This window comes from Mytilus edulis, chromosome 4 (assembly GCF_963676685.1).
Source record: "Mytilus edulis chromosome 4, xbMytEdul2.2, whole genome shotgun sequence".
NCBI classification, from domain to species: Eukaryota; Metazoa; Mollusca; class Bivalvia; order Mytilida; family Mytilidae; genus Mytilus; species Mytilus edulis.
This window is the reverse complement of record NC_092347.1, coordinates 94,760,322-94,781,211: the sequence shown is the minus strand read 5'-3', so window position 1 is coordinate 94,781,211 and position 20,890 is coordinate 94,760,322. Positions and strand designations below refer to the sequence as shown.

General features: G+C 32.7%; 1 protein-coding gene across 1 annotated transcript in view; it reads left to right on the top strand.

The window, feature by feature from the left end:
• LOC139521107 (serine/threonine-protein kinase 10-like) overlaps nt 1–20,890 on the top strand; it is a 71,238-nt gene that overhangs the window by 16,152 nt on the left and 34,196 nt on the right. The window contains exons 4-12 of the mRNA XM_071314386.1: nt 424–496; nt 1,343–1,419; nt 3,040–3,157; nt 4,062–4,143; nt 5,088–5,210; nt 9,532–9,636; nt 10,852–11,301; nt 11,879–12,679; nt 20,207–20,340. Coding sequence (XP_071170487.1) covers nt 424–496; nt 1,343–1,419; nt 3,040–3,157; nt 4,062–4,143; nt 5,088–5,210; nt 9,532–9,636; nt 10,852–11,301; nt 11,879–12,679; nt 20,207–20,340 — 1,963 coding nt within the window. The remainder of the gene's footprint in view (nt 1–423; nt 497–1,342; nt 1,420–3,039; nt 3,158–4,061; nt 4,144–5,087; nt 5,211–9,531; nt 9,637–10,851; nt 11,302–11,878; nt 12,680–20,206; nt 20,341–20,890) is intronic.

Here is a 20,890-nt window from a genome sequence, read left to right as displayed (position 1 = left end):
TTCATCACTTTTACTAGTACTTTCACTGCTTTCACAGATCTTCAGGTAATGTGACTTGTATACATAAGTATAGGTAATATAAAACAATTGATTGATGTTAACAATAGTAAGACGTTTACAAATACAAGGGAGACTGTATATATATAATTATTTGTCTGATTTTTGACAAACATGTATGAATAGTGAAAAAAATATATCTTCAAAGACAGTGTATTATTTTTGATGCTTTTTATAATAATATCACTAGTTAACATAGGGATTAACCCACAAGGGATGAAACCCTGTACAAACTTGTTAAGTATTAAGATTATTACATGTGTATCTCTGTTTAACTTTGATTTCATATAAGTTAAAACCGGATGATTTTTGAAGATACTTTTTGCTTTTGAATTTATTACTGATAATTCTTGTTATACATTTCAGCTGACTTTGGTGTGTCTGCCATGAATACAAAAACAGTTCAGAGACGGGACTCCTTCATTGGTACACCTTATTGGTAAGTCATAAATGGAGGGGACAGACTTTGTTATGCTACTGTTGTAAGATTTAAATTATAGCTGCATTCAATACTCATAACATATTTTTCAAATCAGATAGAGGATTTGAGGTATGATTACAACTATCCACCTTAGATTAAAGGACAAGGGTGTAAATAAATACAGTTCACCATAAGGTCTTTTATAATGGTCTAAATCCATTCTGTATAGTAAGCTTTAAAAGGCTCCTGGATAACAAAATGTTGAACGATTCAAAAGAAAGAGTTTACTGCCTTATTCACAAACACCAATCAATGGACCACAAGCTCTTGGTTTCTGACAGACACATAATGATTATGTAGGGGAAAAACAACTCTTCCCACTAACGTTGGATGGTGGTGTAACAGCACAACAACAGAACAAACTATAAATTTATATAAATTGAAAATGACTTGACTCATCAAATAGGTACTGAGCACGAAAAACATCTAATAAAATGACAAAGTACACTTATGTACAAATTGATGACTACACATTGATGCAGAAAAATAGTTAAATGTTCAAGTTTAACTAGTGAATAGACCATGTTTTCCCAGACTTAAAGATAAGCAATGGAACAGTTGATGCACAAGATTGATATTTTCCTGGAATTTTCCAAATTTAGTGACTAACTACACAATCATTATTGATTTTCCAAGATTTTATTTCCATATTTAAATAAGAAGTAAATATATGTTTTTGTTACCTGAACATTTCTGTGAGCGTTTAAGATTAAAGACCAGTTGGAATTTGAAGACAACTTTATATTAACAAATCTTTGCCTTTTGTTGCTTGAAATATTGATTTTGTATTTTCGTTATTTATAGGATGGCACCAGAAGTTATTATGTGTGAAACTTTAAAAGATAGTCCATACAACTATAAGGCTGATATTTGGTCACTTGGTAAGTATGGAGGAGTTTTAATGTGGTTTTTGTCGAGCCTGCAACTTTTGTTGCAGAAAGCTCGACATAGGGATAGTGATCCGGCGGCGGCGGCGGCGGTGTTAGCTCACTTCTTAAAAGCTATATATTTTAGAAGGTGGAAGACCTGGATGCTTCATATTTTGTATATAGATGCCTCATGTTACGAAGTTTCCGTCAGTCACATGTCCATTGTCCTTGACCTCATTTTCATGGTTCAGTGACCACTTGAAAAAAAAGTTCAGATTTTTTATAATGTTAAATTTTCTCTTACTGTAAGTAATAGGATAACTATATTTAGTATGTGCGTACCTTGCAAGGTCCTCATGCCCGTCAGATAGTTTTCACTTGAACGACCTCGACCTCATTTCATGGATCAGTGAACAAGGTTAAGTTTTGGTGGTCAAGTCCATATTTCAGATACTATAAGCAATAGGTCTAGTATATTCGGTGTATGGAAGGACTGTAAGGTGTACATGTCCAACTGGCAGGTGTCATCTGACCTTGACCTCATTTTCATGGTTCAGTGGTTATAGTTAAGTTTTTGTGTTTTGGTCTGTTTTTCTCATACTTTATGCAATAGGTTTACTATATTTGTTGTATGGAATGATTGTAAGGTGTACATGTCTAGCGGGCAGATGTCATCTGACCTTGACCTTATTTTTATGGTTCAGTGGTTATAGTTAAGTTTTTGTGTTTTGGTCTGTTTTTCTCATAATTTATGCAATAGGTTTACTATATTTGTTGTATGGAATGATTGTAATGTGTACATGTCTAGCGGGCAGATGCCATCTGACCTTGACCTCATTTTCATGGTTCAGTGGTCAAAGTTAAGTTTTTGAGTTTTGGTCTTTTTATCTAATACTTTATGTCATAGGTCAACTATATTTGGTGTATTGAAATATTTTAAGATCTATATGTCAGTCGTGCAGGTTTTATTTGACCTTGACCTGGTTTTCACAGTTCATTGCTCAGTGTTAAGTTTTTGTGTCTTGGTCTATTTTCTTAAACTATAAGCAATAGGTCAACTATATTTGTTGTATGGAAGCATTGTTAGCTGTACATGTCTGTCTGGTATATGGTTCAACTGACCTTGACCTCATTTTCATGGTTCATGTTAAGTTTATGTGATAGTCGTAATAAAGCTTTATATTTAGGAGTATCAACATAATATCAATGATTAGTAAAGAAGGCGAGACATTTCAGTGTGTGCACTCTTGTAATACTATAAATTTTTGCCAGGTTTTGATTTATGCTTATGATTGTTTTTCCTCTCAGTCTTTTTAAGTCTCACAAGATAGAGCAAAAGCTTACAACTGATTTCTAGTTCTAGAAGGCATGTGCATTGGTTTGAGTGGAGATTTCTGCTTGATGTAGATATATTACAGTTGTGCATGTCATCAATGTAACTAATTGTCATTTGGCCAATAAGGGATAGTCTGGTGTTGTTATAGTATTTATACTCAACTTTATTCATATATATATAAACAGCATCACATGTAATCATATCAAATTTGAAAATTCATTAAAAGTGTAATTTGTTAATATTTTTGTCTTCATTCAGATATTATTTATACTGATAAATGTATTTCTTTAATCTAGGTATCACAATGATAGAATTTGCTCAGATAGAACCACCCAACCATGACATGCATCCTATGAGAGTTCTCATCAAGATACAGAAATCAGATCCTCCTACATTAAGTGGACCATCACGATGGTAGGTTAGGTTGTCAAGTGAGGAATTATCTCCCTTTTTAACTCAATGAAAAATAGTTTAGATTTATACTATCATTATAGTACAATATATTTTAATGAAAGGAGATATTAGATATACATCAATGAAACAGGAACTCATTTATACAAAAACAACAAATAACAAACATACACATGATACAGTCACTTGTTTTAATGCTTCACTATAAGATATTGGTATTAGTGATGGAAGTCCATCAGATTTTTGACCAATGATTATGTAGTCTTTTATTGTATCTGGTATCATTAAAATCAATTTAACCAGATGAACTGGACCTACTAATAGTACCATATATGTGCATTTATATCATTGAAACTACTTTGTGTGAGGGCAATTACTGATGAACGTGTTAAACATGTAGATAAGATCTATTTTCATTGTTAATATTTAGGATTTATAACTGCACTCATGTAAAAGCAACAAAAAGCACACTCTTTAGCTATCGAAATATATTTAAAAAAAACATAGAATCAATCTCTTGAGTTGTAAAACAATCAGTGAACCAAGGAACCTGGACCAACAATGATTTAGATGTTTTTATGATCTGTGCATCACTAGCTGAGAGGGATAAAAAATTGATTTTTACCTTAATATTAACTTTCATTGTTAGTACATGACACAACATTAAGCATCAAAGTAAAACTCGTTAGTTTTTACCATTCACACACACATCCCTAAAAAAAGTTGCATCAATAACCAAAAAACAGATTCTTTACTCTGGTGGTTCCTGATATTTTTCACTTGAAAATGCTGAAAATGGGCAAAATTTACGTGCCATTCAATAATAAGAATGTATTAATAATTGTTTATTTAAATTAAAATGAAGAATTTGTAAAAAAAAAAACGTATTTATCATTTTTGTTTTTAGGACAAAAAGTTTTAATGAATTTATTAAGATTTGTTTGAATAAAGACCCAGAACAAAGACCAACAGCTGGAGAATTATTACAGGTATGACAAAAGTACAGGTATTAAAAAGTACAGGTGTGACATTCTTTGTTAGAAATTGGAAGTTTGAAATTGCCTTTGTAGCATTTTCTAGATTGATAGTGTGATAGTTTTAAAAAAAACTTATGAAATGAGCAGATTCCAAAAACAAAAACATTAGGACTAGTCTGTCACAGAAACAAAAAACTTTTTATTATATAATTACAAGTAGAAAATAAAAGGAATACTCCAGGGTTCTAGTTGACTGAATGATATATTTTTCACAATAACTGAAAACCTGCAGGTTGCACTTCTGTAAATATAGACAATTCAATTTCACAAAAGATGCATGTTTGTGGCTCAGCTGTATTTACAATGTACAACCTGTAAGCAGGTGTTTGGGCTGTCCTCTGGTCAGTTGTAATAAATGTGGAAGTGCACCTTTTCTTTGGGTTTGTGGTAGATTCTGTTTACTGATTCCATGAGCAATAAGGCTTACTGATTAATTGTGTACTGTAATAAAAGGCAACAAATACAAAATTAAAATACGAAATACAAAATATTTTATGAAAGAAAGCTCAATTATGAACATAATCAATAATAGCATAGATACAACAAAGAATAACATTTAAACCAATCCCACTAAAATTAATACTACACAAGTATCAAAATATTGTGTATCTCAAGGGGAGTAACTCTAGTATACTGTAAAAGCAGAAATTTTCTTGGAGGTTTTGATTTCTTTTATTTTGTGGAAAGAATATATCCACGAAAATTTAACCTTCATATACTATTACTTCCATTTAATGGAAACCATTAAAATTAAATCCCCATGAAATCTTATATAGAGACAAAACCATGAAATTTTGACCCCACGAAAATTAATGTTTCTACAGTATATAGAAATAAGTACTTAATGATTTTTAACAATTACAGATTTTTTTATATGAATGACATTTTTTTTTCAGCACAGATTTATCAAAGATTACACCAATAAGAGTGACATATTAAACTTAGTGTTAGAATCTAAAGCTGAGGTTGTAGAAACTGTTGAAGATTTAACAGAGGAAGATGATATCAAAGAAATGAAGGTAATGTTTATCGTAAAGAGGTACATGATTATCAGTCCCCTACCAAAGAAGTCCAAGGATACTTCAGGTTGGCACTCCATCAGTCTTGTCTGTCCATCCGTCAGTCTTGCAAATCAGTTCTCCACACTTACTTTTCTTTTTGTTTGAAGATATTAATTTGATATATCATGACAAGATACAAATCAAGTTCTAATTTTGTTATGGTCTGAAAATTCACACAAATATTCATTATCCCGCAGATTTTTTCGTCATGCTTGAAGATATTGATTTAATAATTGTTACATTGTTTTATGTAGACAGGTCAATTTCCAATTTTGTTCAATTCTGATGATTTTATGCAGAGTTATGGTCCTTGGACTTTTTTACTTATAAATAATCAGTTTTCCAAAAATTGTCATGCTTGAAGATATTGGATCCGGAAATTTTTTCACCTAATTTCGGTCATTTTCGGATAACTTAAAAGTTGGTGCCCTTTTTCAAACAAAGATTGTGTGTATGCTCATACAGTCATACTCGTAGCATCAACAAACTTGTTTAACTGTTGCATCGCATTTACTTCAGAAATTTCCCTACCATTTTCCTTAATATCGATCTTGAGCAATAAAAGGAAGGCAACAGTTTAAAAATGAAATGATTTTAACGACTCAAAACGATGAATTTCTCAAACTTCGCTTACGTTTCTTTCCATTTTGAAGACAAAATTATAACCGGATGTTTTACTACAATAGTAAAACGACCTATTCCGGACTCATTTCCGGGATTTGTTTTTTTTTTATCAAATTCACAGCTTTTTAACTGTTTTACCTTTAATAGTGTTTGAATATTAATTATAATAGTTGGACTTGTTTAATTTAGCATGAAATCATTTTGAATTTACGATTTAGTGTCTAATTTTCGGAAGAGCATTACAAGCATGCGTATTAGTAAACAAAGCACGTGTGTTTGTAGTGAAACAATATTTTGTTCTCAGTAAATCAATTTAATTTTAATTTAATTTTAAATCAGAATTGACAATTGTCTAAGCTGAGAAAAGTAATTAAATAATGCAGACAGTTGTTATGAACTTTTAATTTCTTTAAAATATTAGTTCTGAGCTTGTGATCAATAGAAAATTTAATAAAAACACAGGTAAAGAGATTAGCGATCATTAGCCAATATTTCTCAGAGGCATTACTATAGTTATTAGGAGAGCCCTCAGGATTATACACTTTACTGGAGTAGCAGTTTTATAACAGGAAAAGGATAACAAACAAAAAAAAAGTTCAAAATGGCGATTTAGACAATGTTAGAAACTCGATCTCAACGAAATGACATTAAATGACCGAAATTGTTTCTGTAAAAAAATAAAATTTGTCCTAAATCCCAATTACTCATTTAGGACAAAATACTTTCAAGTTCAGGTCAAGACTGGCATATATGACTGTTTCCGAACCCTTGGTTTACACCATGACAAGTAATAAATCAAGATAGCATTTTGTACCAGTACAATTAATCTTAAACTGGGAGAGGACTATGTATTGCCATGCAATACTCTCCGAATGCTTGTTATGGCAATGATAAAGACTATTGTGAATTCATTACATGTAGGATGCCAATATTGTGAATTCATTACATGTAGGATGCCAATATTGTGAATTCATTACATGTAGGATGCTAGAATTCATTACATGTAGGATGCCAATATTGTGAATTCATTACATGTAGGATGCCAATATTGTGAATTCATTACATGTAGGATGCCAATATTGTGAATTCATTACATGTAGGATGCCAATATTGTGAATTCATTACATGTAGGATGCCAATATTGTGAATTCATTACATGTAGGATGCTAGAATTCATTACATGTAGGATGCCAATATTGTGAATTCATTACATGTAGGATGCCAATATTGTGAATTCATTACATGTAGGATGCCAATATTGTGAATTCATTACATGTAGGATGTCAATATTGTGAATTCATTACATGTAGGATGCCAATATTGTGAATTCATTACATGTAGGATGCCAATATTGTGAATTCATTACATGTAGGATGCCAATATTGTGAATTCATTACATGTAGGATGCCAATATTGTGAATTCATTACATGTAGGATGCCAATATTGTGAATTCATTACATGTAGGATGCCAATATTGTGAATTCATTACATGTAGGATGCCAATATTGTGAATTCATTACATGTAGGATGCTAGAATTCATTACATGTAGGATGCCAATATTGTGAATTCATTACATGTAGGATGCCAATATTGTGAATTCATTACATGTAGGATGCCAATATTGTGAATTCATTACATGTAGGATGTCAATATTGTGAATTCATTACATGTAGGATGCCAATATTGTGAATTCATTACATGTAGGATGCCAATATTGTGAATTCATTACATGTAGGATGCCAATATTGTGAATTCATTACATGTAGGATGCCAATATTGTGAATTCATTACATGTAGGATGCCAATATTGTGAATTCATTACATGTAGGATGCCAATATTGTGAATTCATTACATGTAGGATGCTAGAATTCATTACATGTAGGATGCCAATATTGTGAATTCATTACATGTAGGAAGCCAATATTGTGAATTCATTACATGTAGGATGCCAATATTGTGAATACATTACATGTAGGATGCTAGAATTCATTACATGTAGGATGCCAATATTGTGAATTCATTACATGTAGGATGCCAATATTGTGAATTCATTACATGTAGGATGCCAATATTGTGAATTCATTACATGTAGGAAGCCAATATTGTGAATTCATTACATGTAGGATGCCAATATTGTGAATACATTACATGTAGGATGCTAGAATTCATTACATGTAGGATGCCAATATTGTGAATTCATTACATGTAGGATGCCAATATTGTGAATTCATTACATGTAGGATGCCAATATTATGAATACATTACATGTAGGATGCCAATATTGTGAATTCATTACATGTAGGATGCCAATATTGTGAATACATTACATGTAGGATGCTAGAATACATTACATGTAGGATGCCAATATTGTGAATACATTACATGTAGGATGCTAGAATACATTACATGTAGGATGCTAGAATACATTACATGTAGGATGCCAATATTGTGAATTCATTACATGTAGGATGCCAATATTGTGAATACATTACATGTAGGATGCTAGAATACATTACATGTAGGATGCCAGAATTCATTACATGTAGGATGCCAGAATTCATTACATGTAGGATGCTAGAATTCATTACATGTAGGATGCTAGAATTCATTACATGTAGGATGCTAGAATTCATTACATGTAGGATGCTAGAATTCATTACATGTAGGATGCCAGAATACATTACATGTAGGATGCCAGAATTCATTACATGTAGGATGCCAGAATACATTACATGTAGGATGCCAGAATTCATTACATGTAGGATGCCAGAATTCATTACATGTAGGATGCTAGAATTCATTACATGTAGGATGCCAGAATACATTACATGTAGGATGCTAGAATTCATTACATGTAGGATGCTAATTTTCATTGGTTTCATGAATACAGATGAACTACAAATACAAATGCTGAACAAATAACAAATCTTCTCATGCTTTGTATGCAGAGACCACAATATCCTTGAAAATGCTAGTTTTCATCAATCCAGGAAAGCTGATACCCAAGGAAAATACATGATTCCATAGTAATTCATATAATGAACATAACAATTACATTACATGTCAGATGCTTACATTGTAGAAATCTCCCTAAAAGATATCAATAATGAATTAAAACTGCCTTGGAGATATCTTGCTTGCCTTCAGGGCAAGAGTTCCTAGTTCCATCCCTGGTCAGGTCAAACCAGAGATTCTTAAATTGGCATTTGCTACTTTAACACCAAGAACAAGCCAATAGGCAAAAGACTGGTTGGCCTGGAGATATAATGATATATCTGAGTCTTTTTGCGGACTGTTATCTTGTGAGCTAGCAGAAATAAAATCCAACTCAATTTATCAGACTAGTTTAAAACCATGTATAGTCATTACTCATTGTCATATTATTGTCCACAATATGCATGCAATATTTGCTACTGAACAACTAAGCAGCCAGTTACCAGATAAAATTCATTGTTTACAGAAGTCTTGTTGCTAAATGTGTACTTGTATCTTCAAAAATAACAATATTGTTCTTCTTTTCATAGCGTAAAGAATAGACATGTGTACCTTGTTAACGACGGTCAATCAAATGTATCTCAATTATATTCATCAAATTGTATTCATTGTGTGATTGTTAGAAATATTGACTTTATAATAACGCTTTATATTTCAGCGCCACATGAGTGATATGTCAAGTATAGATTTAGACGAGATATCAACTTCTGGTGGGGAAACAGATCAGGAAAAAGCTCCCACTCCGGAAAAAGAAGTTGTCAAAGTAAGTTTATTGTTTTTAGGGTTTTACATATTGATAAGTAAAAAACTCTTGGAATAAAATTAAAAAAAAACAATGTAGCTTGCTTGAATATTATTCATTTCATTCCTTTTATGCCTCATTTATGGGCATTATGTTTTCTGGTATGTGCATCCGTTCATTCGTCCGTTCGTCCCGCTTCAGGTTAAAGTTTTTGGTCGAGGTAGTTTTTGATGAAGTTGAAGTCCAATCAACTTGAAACTTTGTAAACATGCTCCCTATATGGTATGATCTTTCTAATTTTAATGCCAAATTAGAGATTTTATCCCATTTTCACGGTCCACTGAACATAGAAAATGATAGTGCAGATGGGGCATCCGTGTACTTGGGACACATTCTTGTTTGTTATGCCCCACCTACGATAGTAGAGGGGCATTATGTATTCTGGTCTGTGCCTCTGTTCGTTCGTTCGTTCGTTCATCCGTCTGTCTGTGCGTCCTTCTGTGCGTCCTTCTGTGCGTCCGTTCGCCTCAGGTTAAAGTTTTTGGTCAAGGTAGTTTTTGAAGAAGTTGAAGTTCAATCAGTTTGAAACTTAGTACACATGTTTCCCATGATATGATCTTTCTAATTTTAATGCCAAAATATAGTTTTGACCCCAATTTCATGGTCCACTGAACAAAGAAAATGATAGTGCGAAGTTCAGGTTAAAGTTTTTGGTCAAGGTAGTTTTTGATGAAGTTAAAGTTACATCAACTTGAAACTTAGTACACATGTTCCCTATGATATGATCTTTCTAATTTTAATTCCAAATTTAAGTTTTGACCCCAATTTCATGGTCCACTGAACATAGAAAATGATAGTGCGGATGGGGCATCCGTATACTTGGGACACATTCTTGTTTTGAAATTATTTTAAAAATAATACTTGTTTGCAAAAAGAATATTGTAAAAATTCTTTTATAGATTACTGTAAATTCAGAAACTATTGTGAGGTTTTAATTATTGCAAAAAATGAGACAAAATGACAATGATAAATGCACGCAATAATTTCTGAATTTACAGTACTGTTGAATTAAAATTTCTGTATGAGTAAGCAATGCTAAAATTTTTACATATTTGAAGGCACTTTTGTAGCACTAGTTCAAATATTTAATCAACAGTTAATGGTAATGTGAAGCATGAGTTGTCTCTCTTTCTATTTAACTCATCTTTTAAAGATATTTGTTTCATTATTTTACAGGAAAAGAAGAAAACATCAGTTGTTGAAGAGAAGAAAGAATCAGTTGTCATTGAAAAGAAGAATGAACCAGCTGTTGTGGAAAAAGAGAAAGAACCAGCTGTTGTGGAAAAAGAAAAAGAACCTGCTCCAGTGGAAAAAGAGAAAGAACCTGTGGTTGAAGAAAAGAAAGAAACAATTGTTGTGGAAGAGAAGAAAATTGATGAAAAAGAAGAAGAAAAGCCTGTTGACCCAGTGCCTGTGGTACCAGAACCATCAGTGTCTCCTAAACCTTCACCCAAACAGTCCCCTGCCCCCTCTCCTGAACGGTCTCCTGTGACCACACCTCCAAAACAAGTATCTCCTCAACGATCTCCAGAAGCAAGCCCACAGAAAGTTGCCAAAGAAGACCAAGATAAATCATCTGATGAAGGTCTGGGACCAAGCAGTGATGAAAAATCTGATACCAGCCAGGTAACATTTTACTCTATCTATGTTATTATCATTTCAATGTCTACATATCTGTCTGGCAGGGATCACTTAACCTTAGCTTCATTTTATTGTGTATGGAATGATTGTAAGGCGTACTTTCTGTATGGCAGGGTTCATCTAACTGAGGGCACATTTTAATGATTCATTGGTTAATGTAGTTTTATCAGATACTGTAAGCCATACTAGATCCACTTTATTTGGTGTAAGGAATAATTGTAAATTGCATGTCTTCAAGTAGTGTTCTTCATGTTCACAAAGGAAAAAGTGATTCATGTATAAATTCAACCGTTCAAGTGTCACAGATTCCTAAATAGTGATTAGTAGAGAAAAGAAGATGTGGTATGAGTGCCAATGAAGTAACTCCCCTTTCAAATCACAATTTTGTAAAAGAAAAACCCTTATAGGTAAAAGTACTGTCTTCAACACGTAGCCTTGGCTCGCACGAAACAGTTAGCTATTAAGGGCCCTAAAAATGTTAAACTATTTAAACGGGGAAAACCAACAGTCTAATCTATGTAAAAAATGTTTATTAGATTAATACTTTATTTGCTTTTTACAGAATGAAAGCATATCTAAACCTGTAGAAGATGGAATTAAATACGATGTTGATGAAATCGTAGATGATCTAATTAATGAAGTAATTAGAGCAACAGAGACAGAGCCATCGGTAGCTGCTGTTGTTTTTGATGCCATTAAGGATGTCATAACACAAGAGGATGGAGATGACCAGAATGAAGAGTCGGTTTATGATGTCACAGACATCGAGTTTGAATTAGACGAGGTCAAAGATGAAACGGAAGAAAAACAGGACTCTGATAATAAAAGTGAAACAACTGACGTGTCCAAACAAACTCAGGACAATGAAAGTATAGGTAATGACAAAACTAATAGTGTGACACGTATCGAGATTGGACAACCAGGGGATAAACCTAAAACAGAAATAGTATCAAAACCTCCTCAAGAAATGGAAGTTCAAGAAATTAAGGTCAAAGTTGAAAGTGATGATGAAAAATCTGAAAAGGTTGAAGAAAAAGAATCAGACTCTAAAAGTAAAGGTAAAAATATATCTGTTATAACAATAAATGGACAGTCTGTTCCGCCTGCAGGAAATAGTGTACTTGTAAATGGTCATGTGACAGGTGTAAAAGACACGTCAGGAAATGAAATCATGATTAATTCCATATCAAATCAGAAAAATGATCCAAACGTTCCCCAAACAGACCTAGATTCATGTGATGTAGAAGAAGGTCACAATGACCAGAAGTCTGACACAGAAAGTGTCAATACCGAGGATAGCATGGACATCGTGGAACCAAGGAAACCTAGAAATAAAGCACAGGGACACTTAAGAAACAGAAGTGTAAGTATCAGATTATAGATCGTGGATGTGGTTGTAGCTTGATCTTTAACTGACTTGTTTACACACAATTTCACCAAACTTTATAAATTACAGTCTTTTCATCATGTTCATGCTTTGAATTTCAGTTTGCAATGTAACCTAACTCAAGCTTTTATTTTTGGCTGGTACTTTTCAGTTTGCTCATACAGAATGTCTAGCTGTTTCTTTCAATAAACATGATTAATGCTGAACTATACTCAGCAGCACAAATAATGCACCACTTCTTCTTGTATATAGTATTTTCACAGTTTATTGTTTTTGCTTAAAAGTTTCACAACTTTTGTATATTTCAAGCATAACAGGGCATTTAATTCATTGTTCATAAGGACTATTGACATCCAAAAGAGTCTAAAATGAAAATATAATATAAAAGATGTTAAAGTCAATTTCAAATTATTCATCGAAAACAACATTTTATTGTGAGACTGAATCTCCTAGCAATTTTCAAGTATTTTATGTTTATAACACCAAGAAACATGGTTCAATCACTTTTAAAAAGTTGTATAAAATTAGAAACATTTGCTCTGAAAAGAAGTAAATGAAGGTGGTGCATTTCTTTGGTTGTTAAGTATATTAACTGAAATGCTTGTTATATATATGTGATAATAAATGCTTGACCACCTAACCAATTTATTTTTCTAGACGAGAAAAGTGAGTATATTTGATTGAAATCTTCTTAACAGTGTACTCTATGTAACTCTTATTTCACCACTTCATCACCATAACTGATATTTAACATTAAAATCATTGAAATCAGAACAATGATTATCACTAACACACATCCTTTAATCCATTTAAAAGATTATTAGGTAGTATGAGAAGGTAACATGTATTTCATGTTTTTTGGACTGGGTAACATGTTGGAAACGTTGCATGAAATGCAAAACTGACTAGTATGACGATGTTGAAAAGGGGGAATGTGGGAAAACCTGTTTTAGTGTTTGAATCCTCCAATGGGTTACAATTAATCACATCATATGTCTGTGCCACCGTATGCACAATTGCTATAAAAAAAAAAGTATATTGGTTAAAGGGGTATTTGGGAATTCCTCCTTTTTCTTAAGCCCCACACATCATATTTTAATGAAATATCCATTAACATTTAATCCAAATACACTAAAATGCATGATGAATTTTTGTCTGTTATTAAGATTTATGACCTGTTTCACTTTGGTTGTTTTTGTTAAGAAAATGTATGTTCAATGTAATAATTTATTTCCATGATTGACCATGAATGTTCATAAAAGATTTATAATGAAAATTATATGATCAGAATGATTCGTTTAAGATGTTCTACATTTCAGGGTTTACACATATCTTGCTCTTTTTGTCAAAAAATCAAAAAAGGAATATGTTCACAGTGATTTGTCTTTGGCAATGCAAGCAGAACAAAATATGTTTGAATAAGTCCAATGACAAAAATGTCAGTTGACCTTTTATTGTAATTATTATCCTAAAATGACTATTTTATTTTTGTTTGAAAAATCTTAATCATGGCCATGGAAACTAATGAATCATTCACATCAAACTTAAAATATTTGGTTTTAAGTAGTTTGTTACTTATTGGTATATATCAAACCAACATTGCAGTCATGACGAGTAATTATTCATAGAAGGGAAATGCAAATTAAGTAACTATTTACTGCAATCCATTTAATGTGTTAGATAATTTAATGTTGAAGAAAATATCTTATTAATTTTTGTAGTTAATCTTGATACAAATAAATAATAATTGATCCATAAGAAGCAAAATTGATGAAAAAATAAATTCTGATCTACAAATCAAGTAAACAACTCAGGCTATTTTGATTTTCTATAGGATTGTCCTATTTTGAAAGAATGTTCATCTCCATCCTGGCTACCACTATCACAGTAGAACCAAATATAGACTAAATGATCCTTTGGCCATTACTTTGAAGAAATTTTCAGATTATGCCCCTTGGAAATATAAGTTATAATGAAAATCACAAAGCCAGATGGCATTTTGAAGCCTTCATTTCTCTTTAAAAGATATCAATGTTTTAAAGAACATAAAAAAATGGGGGCTTTTTAAAAAAAAAAATTGTCCTTGTACCTTGGATATCTAAAACATTTGCAACACAGGAGACATTCCATCTGTTCTTTTATTGAAAAACATTCAGTTCATAAGCTAGTTATTTTCTATATTATTCCTTTGATTTCTCCCTATTATATATAAGTTTCCAGATCCCTGCTTTATTATTGATGTATTGAGTTATATCCTATTTCCTTTTGCTTGTACAGTACACATATATATTGTAAAGCTTACATACCACATATAAAGTGTACTCCTTTGCCTATTACATGTTGTATAGCATACTTAATACGATAAAAGAATCAAAATAATATTTTTTTAGCAGAATTTTTCAATACAATATATGTGTAGATTATGTACTATTCTAATGCAGTATCCATCATCTTATTCTCTACATTTGCAAGGGGTACAATCAAAATCACGTGATGGATATACACACACCGGAAGCAACAGTCGAGCAGACCGCTTGAAAGGTAAGTAGTCGTATTTACTTGTTTATATCTTTTAAAATTTAATAAATAACGTAGTGCACCGAATGTAGGATACTATCTAGTTTTGAAATACACAATTATCATTGCTGGAAAGCGTGCAGTTAATGCTAACACTTCGACACAGTTCCAAAATTTCACCGTCGAAGTGTTTGCAATAACTGCTCGCTTTCTAGCAAAAACAAGCGTGTATTTTAAAACTACATACTATCCGACATTCGGTGTGCCAACTTATTAATCAAAATTTAATTGATATAAACAAGAAAATGCAACTACTAACCTTTCAAGCGGCGAGTTCGACTGTAACTTCCGGTGTGTGTATATCCATCACGTGATTTTGATTGTACCCCTTGATTTGGATATTTTGTAAGTGCATTTGAATAAACATGTAAATGTACTTTAGTTGGAGAGTTGACACCTTCAAATGCTGATTTCAACATTTGAAGCTTAAGATCATAAATATCTGTTATGCCTTACCAGTTAAACAATTTGTGATTATCAAATAGCTATGACGGCTCTTCTTATACAGAAATGTACTTCTTAAATGTAAAGGAAATCGATATTATTTTCTTTGATTAGAAAATTTGTTGTCTCTCTCTTGATTGTGATTGTATTTTGTTGATGATAATTGAAGGGGCCTTTGATCTGATGTATTCAATATTGAAATACCCCTTGAGGCCCTAGGGAGGAAGTATGTTGTCACATTGTTCTATGACAAGATAAGTGTGTTGTAACTGATTTCATTGATTGATTGATCTTATTGATGACACAATTATTGATCATAAGAACAACATACCTATAACTTTGACCAGAAGTGGTACACAAGTCCATTATAGTATCATGGTGTAAATCATTGATAAACAACATATATAAGTCCAACAATATGTCAAAAGGTGTGAGGACAATAAACATTATAAGACAATGTTTCAAAATCTTTATTATAAAACTATTGAGGATTAGCATTGATTCTTTAAAATTTGTGAAAGATAATATAATCATGCATTCCTAAAAAACAGATGAAAATCATATATATTGAAAAGCCCTAAAAGTTCTTTTTATGCCCCACCTACGATAGTAGAGGGGCAATATGTTTTCTGGTCTGTGCGTCTGTTCGTCCGTCCGTCTGTCTGTTCGTTCGTTCGTTCGTTCGTTCGTTCGTCCGTTCGTACATATGTCTGTCCCGCTTCAGGTTAAAGTTTTTGGTCAAGGTAGTTTTTGATGAAGTTGAAGTCCAATCGTCCGTCCGTCTGTCTGTTCGTTCGTTCGTTCGTCCATCCATTCGTTCGTCTGTCTGTCCCGCTTCAGGTTAAAGTTTTTGGTCAAGGTAGTTTTTGATGAAGTTGAAGTCCAATCATCTTGAAACTTAGTATACATGTGCCCTATGATATGATCTTTCTAATTTAAATGCCAATTTATAGTTTTGACCCCAATTTTACAGTTCACAGAACATAGAAAATGATAGTGCAAATTTCAGGTTAAAGTTTTTGGTCAAAGTAGTTTTTGATAAAGTAGAAGTCCAATCAACTTGAAACTTAGTATACATGTTCCCTTTGATAAGATCATTCTAATTTTAATGCCAAATTAGAGAATTTATTCCAATTTCATGGTCCACTAAACATAGAAAATGATAGTGCGAGTGGGGCATCCGTGTACTGTGGACACATTCTTGTTACCAAATAAACAATAATTATAATTGTCAGTTTGTTAAACTAATTTAAACTGTTCAATCCCACATTTCTATGTATGATGCAGAATTACTTTAGTTAAATGAACTTAATATTCTAGTCATCCCTTCGTGTACTACTGAACAGAATGACTTCATATTCTAGTCATCCGTTCGTGTACTACTGAACAGAATGACTTCATATTCTAGTCATCCCTTCGTGTACTACTGAACAGAATGACTTCATATTCTAGTCATCCCTTCGTGTACTACTGAACAGAATGACTTCATATTCTAGTCATCCCTTGGTGTACTTACTGAACAGAATGACTTCATATTCTAGTCATCCCTTGGTGTACTACTGAACAGAATGACTTCATATTCTAGTCATCCCTTGGTGTACTACTGAACAGAATGACTTCATATTCTAGTCATCCCTTCGTGTACTACTGAACAGAATGACTTCATATTCTAGTCATCCCTTCGTGTACTACTGAACAGAATGACTTCATATTCTAGTCATCCCTTGGTGTACTACTGAACAGAATGACTTCATATTCTAGTCATCCCTTCGTGTACTACTGAACAGAATGACTTCATATTCTAGTCATCCCTTGGTGTACTACTGAACAGAATGACTTCATATTCTAGTCATCCCTTCGTGTACTACTGAACAGAATGACTTCATATTCTAGTCATCCGTTCGTGTACTACTGAACAGAATGACTTCATATTCTAGTCATCCCTTCGTGTACTACTGAACAGAATGACTTCATATTCTAGTCATCCCTTCGTGTACTACTGAACAGAATGACTTCATATTTTTTGTGCAGCTTGACATTGATAACATGTAATGTTGATCTGTCAGACACGTGTTTTTCGATACTTTCAAGCTCAAATGGTGTATTATAAGCAGATTATCTGAAAACTACATAAAGTAAAGATAAAAAAAAAGATGTGGTATGATTGCCAATGAGACAACTGTCCACAAGAGACCAAAATGACACAGAAATTAACAACTGTAGGTCACCGTACTACGGGTTTCAACAATGAGCAAAGCCCATACCCCATCGTCAGCCATTAAAGGCCCCGAAATGACAATGTAAAACAAATCAAAACTAACAGTCTTATTTATATAAAAAAAATGAACGAAAAACAAATATGTAACACATAAACAAACGACAACCACTGAATTACAGGCTCCTGACTTGGGACAGGCACATACATACATAATGTGGCTGGGTTAAACATTTTAGCGGAATCCCAACCCTCCCCCTAACCTGGGACGGTGGTATAACAGTACAACATAAGAACGAACTATAAAAATCAGTTGAAAAAGGCATAACTCATCTGATGGACAAAAATACAAGTGGCCGTGGCCGTGGTACTTGTACATCCCAACAACAAAAAGACATTAGGAACAGATCTGAGAGTACTCTCAGTTATCTGACAGCTAGTTGAAAGCCACTGAACTAATAAAAACAAATCATGCATCTAAGACTGTAGGTCTTGAGAATACTTCAAATAAAACAAGAGAAATAATCCTGACCGTGGAAGTTAAAACATTAAAAAAAAAATAACTAGATTTTTGAAATAAAAATTGTTTATTGATTTGGTGATGAATGGCCTGGGGCAGGTAGCTGCCAAACTGTCTGTTCATTGTCATTAACACGCTTTGACAAAATCTTTTTCAAATTTAGATATGTTGTTTCCTGTTTTTATTTTTATTCAATTGTAAGCTTAAACAATTTGTGTAAGATGAAAGGAATTTTTGTAACCAAATGAACAATTGAAGTGCATGTTTTACATTCCACTTTTCGTGCAGTAATACAGAACTACTAGCACCTGCATTGTGTCTGTAGAACCACATGATAAGGTGGTTTTATTTACGTAAACAATGCCAACATTATTATATTAAGTAGATTGTTTGTTTTATGTAGGTTCTGGATCAATTATGCTTGTCATCATCAAGTAAATGTTTTCATATCCAATTAGTTACTGATGCAAGTGGTTATCTGTGGTCACATGCTGACACCATGTGTATTCTGCAGTACTGTAGTATGGGAAAAAATACCCTTTGTTATTGAACAAAAGAAAAACCTTAAATTGTTAATACTATAAGGGAGCACTGCTTTAAATAAATGCTCAATATAACTGAGTTAAGATTTTGGTTGGATTTTGGATTGATGTAGGTATTGGAATGATGTTTATAATTAATTAATGCTTCAGTTGGTAAGTTCCTTTTCTGTTGCACCATTTTTATGCCAATAAATTGTTATGTATATGCAGGTAGATTAATAGAGTCAAGGTTGTTAAAAACTTCCATTTGTTGTAGATTATTTATAATGTGTCATAAAAAAAATTCTAATTGACAATTAGTAATTTGATGGTTTCATATTAATTATTACTATATAACATGACTAATAAGAAATTAATTGTTATTATGTGCCTCCATACAGCAAAAATGGAATCATTTATTTGTATTGCCACTGGGTCAACAACTCTGCTGGTGGATTGTATTTCCTCAAGGGTATCATTATACAGCCCAGGAGCCCAGTACTTGGGTGTTGCCATGGAAATATGGATATTGTTTTATTGAAATTGACTGTTTTAAAACTTAGGAAACTAATTGACAATATAGAAGGCTTTACTCCCATACATTTGTAGCTTTGATTCATTGCTTTGATTTGACAATATTTTTGGTCCTTTTCAGTTATATCTGCTCTTTATCAATTATATTAGATGGGCCTTAAACAACTGTATCACAAGCCAGTCAACACTGATGTTGCGAGTTCGATCCTGGGCTCCAACTTTAATGGACTAGGACTGTCAGTTTTCCTTCCAAAATCGGTGGTTCTCTCTAGGCGCTGGGCTTCCTCCACCAATAAAAACAAAACACCACGAAATAGAACAACAGTGCTGAAAGTGGCATTAAACACCTATCAATCAATCAATTATATTAGATTTTAAATTTGTATACAATTTGGCAAAAGAAATTACTGATTAGACATTAATTATGAAATGTGCATCTGTTGCAGTTAAATTGGTAACAGTTAAAAGTTATTCCTGTTTCCTAAATTCACAAGATAAATCACCTGTACTCTCATAGGGGAATTGTTCAAAGCTAGGAATGGATTCAACATGTAGATCTTATGATATGTCTCTTTATATAATATTGTTTATACTTATAAATACATTGTATATGTGTAGATCAAGTGATGGTTGTGCTTCTCAGTAATTTATGTATTTCATCTGCTAAAATGTGTTTTTGTTTTGATTTCCAGGAGAATAAAAGTCAGTATCGAACCCTGACAAAGACGAGAAGATATATGAAAGATGGAGTTGTTGTCACGAGTACTACCCAGAAGGTTGTTCAGGCTGGGGAGGAAAACAGGATAAGAGTGGACTTTTACGACAGGTTAGTTATGTCCGTATTAAGTGGGTTATTTAGGTTGGGGTGGAAAACGGACAAGAGTTTTCTATGACAACAATCTAGTCCAAGAGTACAAAAATGGTCATATATGCCAAACTGAAACTAGTTTGACTGAAATTGAAGATTGGGAACTATGATGGTCAAAACATTATTTTTTTAAGGAATAATTTTGGTCATTTCATTCAAATAGGGTTTTTTGTATTGCCACTTTGCACCATCTTGTTTTTGCAATGCATTTCTGGTTAACAAAAAACTGCCACTCAAGTATAGTATGATAATCTGGAAGGTCTACCTTGTTATCTTTTAACATGTTTAATGCCTCCAGGAAATATTGGCTAATAATAGCCAATTACTTTTTACCTGTGTTCTTCACACCTGCCTAGTGTGATATAATATTTTCATTGCTATTTGATTTCACTGTTTTTGCCAAAATCAGCATACAAGCCTATGGAAAAATTAACTTTTTTTAGCATTTAAAGTCGTGTTCTATCAATACCAAGGAAATCAGTGAAAATTGGTATCCTAAGGTCCATAG